The sequence below is a fragment of the Sus scrofa genome, chromosome 1, assembly GCF_054392235.1.
Source record: "Sus scrofa isolate SSC_HxYL_T2T_F1_AM1 chromosome 1, Sscrofa_HxYL_maternal_Yorkshire_Landrace_v2.0, whole genome shotgun sequence".
Classification (NCBI taxonomy): Eukaryota; Metazoa; Chordata; class Mammalia; order Artiodactyla; family Suidae; genus Sus; species Sus scrofa.
Window position 1 is genome coordinate 287,556,336 of NC_139383.1, and position 10,712 is coordinate 287,567,047.

Genomic DNA, 10,712 nt, shown 5'->3' on the forward strand with positions numbered 1-10,712 from the left:
CTCCAGGATCTGGCTCTTCCCTAAGAGGTGTGGAAAGGCACCCAGCCTGGTCCTTCCTGGAGTGGGGGTTAAGTGGCCTCCCCCCAACCAGAGCAATTTATGGCTCTGGCCTCCCACCCCTACCTAGCACCCCCATGCCCCCCAGGCTGGAGCTGCTGAATCTGGTGCAGGGCAGCCTCTCTGTCAGCACCCCAGGGCCACCCCGTTGTGATATTTTCAGCCTGGCTGCCCCTGCTCCTTCTTGAGGCGTGTCCACGCCCACCGCGGCCAGAAGGCAAGTGCACCCCAGGCTGGAAAACCGAGCACACGTCCCTCCTCCCAGACACCCCAGGGGAAGTTTCCAGATTACTCTAGACTTGAAGCCCATAAAATGCAAATGAATTCCTCCACCCCTGCGCCCTGGGAAGGCCTCGGGTGCTGCTGGCAGAGCTGCAGGAGGAGAGGTGGGCGGCCCTTCCCCTGAGCCCTGGGGGCCCGGGGCTGCTGGAGGGGAAATGAGGCCCCTCCCGGGGCAGCACTGAGGTCAGATGCTCCCTGAAGAGGGCAGGGGGGGGGGGGGGAGGAAGAGGCCGTCCCCACCAGCCAGAAAAACAGGGCCAGAGGTGACCGTGGGCGGCCGCAGCCTTATAAGAGCAGAGGGGATCTTTCCTCGGCAAAGGTCCCAGCGATGGACACACGCGGAGTGGCCGCGGCCATGAGGCCCCTGGTCCTGCTCGTTGCCTTCCTGTGCACCGCAGCCCCAGCCCTCGACACCTGTCCAGGTGAGTCGGACGCCCCGTGAGTGAGACCTGGGGGTGGTGGGTTCTGGAAGCCACAGGCTCCCCTCATGGATGCGACCCCACGGCCGGGCCCCCTGCGAGGCCCTTTCACTGCCTGCCGTCTTCCGTGGTGAGTGGCGGTGGTCATTTTTCAAAAGAGGGGCTGAACAGTTTACTGCCACGCTGACCCTAGCGGGGGGTGGGGGGGGGATGCCGGCCTCAGCCGGGGGCCCGGCCCAAGTCACCGCAGGGCAGGTCCCCCTGGATGGGGTGGACTGCCGGCTCTGCGGGACTCGCGGGTCCAGGACGAGCACCCCACCAGCGCCCTGTTTCCCTGCAGAGGTCAAGGTGGTGGGTCTGGAGGGCTCGGACAAGCTCTCCATCCTCCGAGGCTGCCCGGGGCTGCCTGGAGCCGCAGGGCCCAAGGGAGAGGCGGGCGCCGATGGACCGAAGGGTAGGTGCCGGGGACGGATGGGGGTGGGGGACCCTGAGCCCTTGATCTTCTCAAGACAGATCCCCGGTGGGCAGTGCCGCTGCACATCTCAGGTCGGGAGCTTGGCCTTGGCCCCGCTCAGAGGCGGCGTCCCAGGGGGCCCCCGAGAGGCCCACCGGGATGGCCAGTCCCCAAGGAGGGGACTGGTCTCCCACTCCCCAGCGAGCGCTCGGGGGGTGTTCTGGTGGAGGACATGGTTTCTAGAGTTTTATGTGGACCCCGCAGGCCCCCACCCCGCCCCTCCCAGGCTCACTGAGCCCCCTGGGCTGAAAGTGCCTGGAACCGACCTCCCTGGGGCTGTGCGCCCCCGACATTGGGAGAGGTCCCGGCTTCTGCCAGCGGTGAGGGGTGAGCTGGGCCTGGAAAGCCCTCCTGGTCTCCCGGCCCTGGTCTCTGACTGGAGAGGGGCCTCTGCGGGGGCTGGGATCCAGGGTCCCCGCCTGCTGGTCCCCAGGGTACATCCAAGCACAGCGTTTCTCAGGGCGAGGCCTGGAGTCCCTGGATCAGGGAGGTTTGCTCATCGCCGCGTGTTGAAACTTGCAGGAGGACAAGGCCCTCCCGGAGCCCCTGGGGAGCCAGGACCCCCCGGGCCCAAAGGTAACAGCCCGACGAGGAGGGGGGACCCCTGAGCAGGAGCCTCAGCCCCGGCTGTGGAGGAAGAGGAGGGAGCTTCGGGGCATCACATGCCATTCCTGGGGAGCTCACCCTCACCCCAGAGAGCACCCAGTTCACCCTGGCCCAGGTCTTGGTCCAGACACCCTGCGTTAGCCGAGGGGGGACCCACCACAGCCCAGCAGGGACTTCCAGCCCCGAGATACCTGGGCCCAGATGTATGGGGTCTCTCGGCTCCGTTACCTGTGTGCCCACACCTGCCCCGCTCTCTGGACACGGAAGGGCAAGGGGACGGGACGAGCCCTTCTCCCTGCAGGCGGTCTGACCCCTCCTCTCTCCCCAGGAGACCGAGGGGAGAAGGGCGAGCCTGGACCAAAAGGTGAGCCCCTCTTGCCATCCCGGGGGGATGACTGTGCCCAGCAGGGGCCTCCGGGTCCTGCAGCATCGGCCCAGGGGGCGGGGGAGCAGGTGGAGGTGTCAGGGGCGGGCCGCACCCCTCTGGCCTGTCCCAGCAGCCCTGGGCACTCCCGGATTCCACCCCCGGGGCCGAAGAAATCCAGGGCGATTCTTAAAGATCCAGAGTGGGCCACAAATGGCAGCAGCTGGACTGTTGAGAGGAAACGTGGGAACATAAAACATGAAGGCTGAGGCGCTCCCCCTGCGGCTTAGCGGTTAAGAACCTGACTGGTATCCATGAGGATGCGGGTTCGATCCCTGGCCTCACTCAGTGGGCTAAGGATCGGGCGTTGCCACAAGCTGCAGCAGAGGTCTCAGATGTGGTTCAGATCCCACTTGGGCATAGCTGTGACATAGGCCAGCAGAGGCAGCTCTGATTCGACCCCTAGACTGGGAACTTCCATATACCGCAGATGTGGCCCTAAAAATAAATAAATACCCTTAAAGATATATATATAGGTGTATTATAAATAAGCATATAAGCTTATATATTTATATCTTGTGTAATATAAAATATAATGCATCTTCGGAGTCCCCTGGTGGCTCAGCGGGTTAAGGGTGCTGTTGTCACAGCCGTGGCGCAGGTTCTGTCTCTGGCCCAGGAACTTCTGCACGCTGCAGGCACAGCCAAAAAAAAGACCTGAATGAGATATTTTCTCATATACTTCCTTGTGAAATATTCTAAAAAACCCAGAGAGACGGGCCCAGGAACTGCACGCCCTCCCCCCATCAGTGCTCTTTTAACCTCAGGGTCTTTATCCTGAAAACCTCCAGGTTTAATCACGTGTTGAGTCCAAACATAAAATGCTCGTATGAGGCCCCGCCCCCAGGTAGCAGCGCAGCCCATCTTTAATCCCACGTCCAGCTGCAAAGACAGGCTGTTCTGGACACGTGGGGCCTGAGACGGACACAGCAAGGAGGCCGCTGTCTTTGGCGCAGGGCAGCCAAAGGAAGGGGCCGGTCAGTAAAAAGCTGGCGACTTGGTTTCCCCCAGAAGCCCGGAAAGGCCATGGTCGCCCCAGGTAGCCAGGGGTGCAGTGGGCGTTTCTGGAGGCTCGTCTCCACGGTCACGCTGGGAAGATCTGTGTTGGGGACACATGTGTGGACGTGTCATTCTTAATGTGTGCTCACTCTTCCTTCCACCTTCAGGAGAGTCTTGGGAACCCGAGCAGTGTCTCACAGGTTGGCGATGGCCCTGAATCCCCCACCCCAGCCACACCCGAGGACACCAGCCAGGCCCGGCCCTGACCTGGCCACACCCAGGCCCACTGCTGTCATGTGGACCCAGAGGCTGTGTCTGTTCCTTCTCCATGAGGCAATCCCATACGACAGTGGACAGCCTGGACACCTGTCCGCTGCCTTAAGAAGGACTGGCCATGACTTTCCCAGTCTCTTGCCCTGAAAATAGAAGAGCCCACAAGGCAGGGGGTGGGGCTCTGAGATGGGGGCAGCCCTGGGAGGGGGGCAGCCCAGGTGGACCGGGCTGGGCCATCGCAGCTGGCTGGCCTGGGGGCTGCGGCCCTGCCCCAGGCTGCAGGCTTCCCCTCCCCCAGCAGGGGTCCCTGCGTCTCCCTGCCCCACCCCCACCCCCGCTGCCCCTGCCCAGGGCTCCGGCCCTGGCGTCCACCTCCCCGCTTCCCTTCCCAGGACCTCGGACCTGCAAGGAGCTGCTGACCAGGGGGCACATTCTGAGCGGCTGGCACACCATCTACCTGCCAGACTGCCAGCCCCTGACGGTGCTGTGTGACATGGACACGGATGGCGGGGGGTGGACCGTGAGTGCGGGCTCCCCGAGACGGCCCTGGGGTCTCGGGCAGCGGTGGGCTGTGTGCTCCTGGGAGTCACAGCGGCCGGGTCCTGCACGGGTGGGAGGGCCCGTGTGGCCGAGGTCCCCGTGCTGGGGACGGCGCCAGGCCCCCGTCTCCCGCCCTCTCCCACCCGCACAGGTTTTCCAGCGCAGGAGCGACGGGTCGGTGGACTTCTACCGGGACTGGGCCGCGTACAAGCGGGGCTTCGGCAGTCAGCTGGGAGAGTTCTGGCTGGGGAACGACCACATCCACGCCCTGACGGCCCAGGGTAGGGCCTTGGCGGGGGCGCTCCGACCTCCGCGGGCCCCGGACCTCAGCCCCAGACCAGCCGGAGCCGGCGATGCCGCCCCCCGCACCCCGGGTGGTCCCCCCTGACTTCAGGAAGGCTTGTCACCGGGCCGGCCTGGGATTGCCACACCTGGCCTTAGCCCCTCGCATCATTAGGCTCAGAGAGCATCAGGACCTTGGGGGAAACACTGTCCGGAACCCAAGACAGGAGGGTCTCGCCCCCCGCCCCCGGCGCTAATTACCATCCCGCCAGCGCTCCTCCCTGAAGCAGCAGCTCGGAGAGGGGAGACTTGATGTTTGCCGCCATCCCCGGGGACACTCACTCCCCGTGGATCAGGACCGGGGACAGCACCCTGACCCCTGCTCACCTGCCCGCGTGTCCGTCATGACTGGTCCAGGGCAGACTGCAAAATTGCCCAGCTTCCCTCCCCCGTCTGGACCCCACGGCCCTCTCCCGAGACAGCGGACCCTCCCCAGATAAAGGGACCACAGAGGCGGCTTCCCAGAGCAGGCGGGGAGCCACCTCACAGCCCAGGGCAGGAAAAGATACACTTTGTAGCGTGTTCATCAATTGGCTACAAGTGCAGGGATCTCAGGCGTGGCAGAGGGACCTGTGCCAAGTGGGTTTCCTCCAACCCCCATGCAACCAAGGACTTTGTCTACAAACTTGCGGCAACTTCCCCTGGGCTGCCACGTTCAGACACCCCTTGAGAACGGCCCCCAGTTCCCACCTCCCACGCCTGAAGGGAGAGGCCCTTCTGCTGAGACCCGAACCCCTGCCCCTGCAGGAACCAATGAGCTCCGGGTGGACCTCGTGGACTTCGAGGGCAACCACCAGTTTGCCAAGTACAGGTCCTTCCAGGTGGCAGACGAGGCAGAGAAGTACATGCTGGTCCTGGGAGCCTTTGTAGAGGGCAATGCAGGTGGGCGTCTGCGGCGGGCACCGTGGCCTGGGCTGCACCTGCTTGGTGTCCTGGCTCTGCCTCTTCTGTGTGATGTTGGTGGGGACTTAGCCTCACCAGTTTCTTCACGCACACGGTAACACAACACTGTGCACACACCTAAGTGCAGCCACAAGGAAGATGTGACACAGGACGGAGTGGGGCCAGCAGTGGTATTATGATTCACCACCATAATTGGTGGAAAATGGGGAAGGGTGATTCCTGAGCACATTTTCCTGAAGGTTCAACATGCATTCTCTCATGGCTGGAGCTCTCCCTGAAGGAACCGAAGAGTTTGGGGGCAACAAGTGGCTTCCCTCTAAGTGAGGGGGTGCCTGTTGGTGGGCAAGGGCAGACCCGATGAGGGGGTACCAAGGCCACTGCATCAGCAAAGGGATGTTTCCCGGGGTCCTGTGGGTGGCCCCCCTTGGAGCTGCGCAGTGCCCAACAGGCACGCCCGGACATGGCAGCAGCTCTGACCTGGTCCGGTGTCCCGCCCAGCACTTCCCTGCACTGTGTGCCAGCTGGGCTATTTCCCTTCTGAGCAGGTGATTCCCTGACGTCCCACAACAACAGCCTCTTCACCACCAAAGACCAGGACAACGACCAGTACGCCTCAAATTGTGCAGTGCTGTACCAGGGAGCCTGGTGGTACAACAGCTGTCACGTGTCCAACCTGAACGGCCGCTACCTCGGGGGCTCGCACGGGAGCTTTGCAAACGGCGTCAACTGGAGTTCGGGGAAAGGGTACAACTACAGCTACAAGGTGTCGGAGATGAAGTTTCGGGCCACCTAGGGCGGGACAGTGCTTCCAGAACCCTCCCTGGGGAGGGGCCACGGGGCTCCCGCTCACTATCCGCCCGGGTGTGAAGGGCCACATCCCAACCCCTGGGGGGCGGGCCATGCCCTCTGCACCTCCACCAGCTTCCAATCTTCTGTCCCTCTCAGGAGGACAAGAGTGACCGTTACTCCAGCAACATGTATTCTCAATAAAGACACTTGCTTACCCAACGGCAGGCGTGGGACTCCACTGTCACTTCCGTGCTCCGATTGCTGGTCCTGAGCCCACATCCGTCCCTCCACCCACACGACCTGGCTCTGCCGGTGCCCTTTGGCCTGAGGGTGTGCCTAAGATGGGAGTGGCCGGGCAGGGCCCCCATGCGAGGCTGCGGGAGTCTCGTTGCCTCCCAGCCGGCCGTCCCCAGGCAGTTTCCAAGCCCAGGCTGAGAAGAGGGCGGTAGGCTGAGCCAGGCGCCCCCACAGCCTGGAAAGTGTTTGCTCTCAGCCCTTCTAGACAGTGTCCTCTGACCCCTGCTCAGAGGTGAAGTGGCCCCACAGTCCCAGCTGGCCCTGCTCATGCACGCCGCTCAGGCTCCTGGGTCCCCACGGGTCTCAGCACTCAGACACCCTAAAGGGTGACAGGAGCCTGGGTGTCCCTCACATCTAAGGAAATGGACTAGGGGTGGGTGTGGCTGACTGCCGTGCTCCGGGAGGGGACCCCAGCACAAAGCTCCCCAGGCTGAGCCGGCACCTGTCGAAGGGACACCCCCACTTTCCCAGGCAGCCCCCTCTGAGAGAGGAAGGTGCCCTTAGAACCTTGTGTCTGCTGAGGAGGGGCCCGGCTCTCTCCCCCTGCTGCCTCCCCACACAGCCCGGGAAGACCCCCACTCTCGGGTGGCCAGCCCATCTGGCCCTGGCTGGTCCCTGAACTTTGCGTGGCTATTTGGGTCCCCGTAAGCCCGTTTATGACTGTTCCGGCCATGTCCTCTACTGGGAGTGAATCCAGAAAAGTCCACAGTGGCCACTGCCCTCCTTGCGCCTCCAGGGTCCCTTAGGTGGGTCTCAGTTGGGATTGGCCTGGGAGGGGGCCCACCATTCTGGAGCTGCTGTGTCCCCAGTCTCAAGGCTCCCGCACACCGGCCTCACCCCAGCCAGTCTTGAGACAGTCAGGGCTGGACAGAGAGCCGGTCCTGGGGCGTGGCCTCCTGGGAGGGCGTGGCCTTGAGAGAGGGCGTGGCCCTTCCTCCCCCCTGAGGATGAGGGCGGGGCCACACCCACTTACTTGGCCCCTGATTGGTCCCCAGGACAGACACTGTCAAACTGTCAAATGCAGTGGATTAGTATGAAATCAAGGATTCTCCTGTACTGAGGAGGGAATATAAGTTGTTGCAGCCACTCTGCAAAACAGTATGGAAGTTCCCCCAATAACTAAAATTAGAGCTGCCATTTGATCCAACACTCCCACTCCTGGTCATATGTCCAGACAAAACTATAATTCAAAAGCATGGGAGGTCCCGTTGTGGCTCAGAGGTTAATCTGACTAGTATCCATAAGGATGTGGGTTCGATCCCGGCCTCACTCAGTGGGTCGAAGGACCCAGCGTTGCCGTGAGCTGCCATGAGCTGCGGTATAGGTTGCAGAGGCAGCTTGGATCCCGCCTTGCTGTGGCTGTGGTGTAGGTCGGCTGTTGCAGCTCAGATTTGACCCCTAGCCTGGGAACATCCATATGCCACAGGTGTGGCCCTAAAACGAAAGATACATGCACCCCAATACTCATAGCTGTACTATTCACAATAGCCAAGACATGGAAATAACCTAAAAGTCTATGACAGAGGAGTGGATAAAGACATGGCACACATATCCAATGGAATACGACTCAGCCATGAAAAAGAACAAACTAGTGCCATTTGCAGCAACGTGGATGCAACTAGAGACTCTCATACTAAGTGAAGTAAGTCAGAGAGAGAAAGACAAACATCATATGAGATCACGTCTATGTGGAATCTAAACTATGATGCAGATGGACTTATTTACAAAACAGAAACAGACACACAGAAAGCACAGACTTCTGGTTGTCGAGGGGGAGGGGGTGGACTGGGAGTTTGGGCTTAGCAGACGCAAGCTATTACCTACAGGATGGATAAACAGTGGGAACCTACTATAGCGCCCAGGGAACTATATTCAGTATCCTGGGATAAACCATCACAGAAAAGAAAAAATAAATAAATCACGTGAAGGGTTCTGCTGCCGCAAAATTGTACCACATCAAATCTTTCCCTTCTCGAAGACCTGGTTCCTTAACGTTTGGCAGGATGGCAGTTACTGAGTGGGTACTGGCTCCCTGCTGGGGAACGTGGGAGCAGCTCTGTATCCTCCAGCGCTGGGCTCTGGGCACTACCTTCCAGGGCAGCAAAGATCTCACCAGGGGCCCCAGAGCCACTGTTGGGATGGCCAACCTGGTGGTGGGGACCTCCTCGATGCCCTCCACCCACCCTGCCCACGGCCTCTCCCTTTCACGGGGACCAAGCCTTCAGCACTGGGGCAACGCCCACTGGCACAGCTGGAAAAGGCAGAGCTGGGAACTTGACCCTGCGTGCTGGCCTTTCAGTCCCAGAACCGAGGTTCTTCTGGATTTTTCTGGATCCTCTCTTCCCGACGTTATAGTTAATGTTGTGCAATTAAGTCTTGAGAAATTCCTCTTGACCAAAAAAATGTCATGTCTTAAATGCCCTGTCATGATTGTGGCAAAAGCAAAAGAACCTCCAGTACATACAGAAATGGTCTTAGCTTGGCAAGCCAGGAAATTCCGTAAGCGTTTTGTGTAAAACCTGCTTAATCGAGAGATGGGCTAAGAGTTAAAAAAGAGTTTTTATGAAAATTTCATTTGCGCCTTGCTGTAATTTATTTAGAAAAACGCTTTTGCTTTCGGTACTTGAAAAGACTTTTTAAAAAGTGCTTAGAAAAATGGTGGAAGGTGGTCGAGGGGGTTTGGGGGAGCGGGGGGCTTGTGGGGCTAACAGAGAATCCTGAGTTCTCTTGCATTATACGTGTATGCACTTTGTATACGTGTGTGTGTGCCTGTGCGCGTGCACGCGTGTGTGTGTGTGTGTGTGTGTACACGTGTGCATGTGCGCAGGTGGGGGCCGTGGGAGGTGTGATTGTGTGATGGGCATCTGAGGGCTATGCTGCCAGGCCACCGTGGACCAGCTGCCCTGGGCAGCACTGGGGAGGGAGGCTGCCGCTTGTCCCCTGCGAGAGCTGGCTCCTCCAGGCCTTCAGAATTGCTTCAGGGCTACAGGCTGCCTCCCAGGATCAGGGGTTCAAGGCCAGCTTGGCGCTCGGGCCCGGGCCAGGCATGTCCCCTGGGCTGGGCTGTCCCCATCCCTCTACTGGCCCTGCCCTCCCCCTCCTCCAAGGGCTCGGGGCTGCGCTGGGGGGAAGGGGGGCAGAGGCCCGGGGGCACCCCGTCCACACGCCTCTGCTCTGATGCTTCACTGCGGCCATGGCCTCACGGTCTGGGACGGCCTGGCCCAGCCTGGGGAAGCCTGGCTTTGGTGGGAATGACCCTTGATGACGCTTAGGGAAATGAACTCGCCCTGAACCAGCACCGCCGAGGCTCCCCTTATCTGGAAGCTCAGGACAGTCCATCAGAAATGTCGCTGCAGAAGGGGGGCCGTGGCCCCGTCCAGGTGAGCGAGGCTGTCCTCCACCTCCAAGGGGTCCCCTGACGTTGTGATGCCTCCTGGGGACCGGGCACATCCCTGCCCCTCCCACTTCCCTTCTCCACAAAGCCACACCCCCTGCCCTCTTTCTCTCTGTCCTTCGACCGCTCCTTCCAAAGTCCAGTCTGGCTCTGGTTCCACCTCTACCGTGTTGCTCTCCCCGCTAGAGGAGGGCCTTTCTCCCACCCATTGGGGGCCGCCTGATGGAACGCGTAGGAAGCATCCATGTCCGCACACAGTGGCTCTGGGGCCCTGGGCTCGACTGGTACTATAGCCTGGCTTCCCCTCCATCTGGGGCAGGCTGGGGTCTGACCCCGGGCCTCTGGGGACTCCCTGGCCTTGGCATTCATGCCCTCTTAGCACCTTGGGGCGCCTGCCCTGGCCAGCTGTCAGCACATGTTTGTGCAGCCCCGTGGGCTGCTCGGTACAGTCTGTGGGCTCCGAGGTTCGGGAGGCCCGGGGTGGGGGCTCCCGAGCAGAGCTGGCTGAGCTCAAGGACAAGGAAGCCTCGGTTTCAGCTGGTGACGTGCAGGGGCTTTGCCTCCACAGGGACCTGGTCCCCCTGGGCTCTGCCAAGTCCAGAGGTTGTGACCCCCTTGGGCTGGTCACTTGATCTCCCTGAGTTTTCTTTCGGTGACTCAGGATAACAGGCTGGGATTGAGGACCCCCTGGAGTCAGGATCCTGAGTGGGAAGCTTGGGTCTAGTACAGACCGAGGGGTCACTGACCGACCGTGGGTGTGGGCCTCACTCGGCCTTGCCCGCACCCAGCTGGCCCTGACTTCCTCCCGGCAGCCTCTCTGCCCACTTCCAAGACTGCCCTCCACGGCCCAGCCACCCGCTCTGCGCCTGAGTC

General features: G+C 61.1%; 1 protein-coding gene across 1 annotated transcript; it reads left to right on the top strand.

Moving 5' to 3' along the window:
• Window positions 1-664: 664 nt before the first annotated feature.
• On the top strand, window positions 665-6,364 carry FCN2 (ficolin 2). The gene is given in 9 exon segments (NM_213868.1): window positions 665-761; window positions 1,099-1,212; window positions 1,795-1,848; window positions 2,207-2,242; window positions 3,469-3,501; window positions 3,967-4,094; window positions 4,266-4,395; window positions 5,204-5,338; window positions 5,905-6,364. Coding segments are annotated over 9 exon segments (972 nt in total). The 5' UTR covers window positions 665-667; the 3' UTR covers window positions 6,153-6,364.
• Window positions 6,365-10,712: the final 4,348 nt, after the last annotated feature.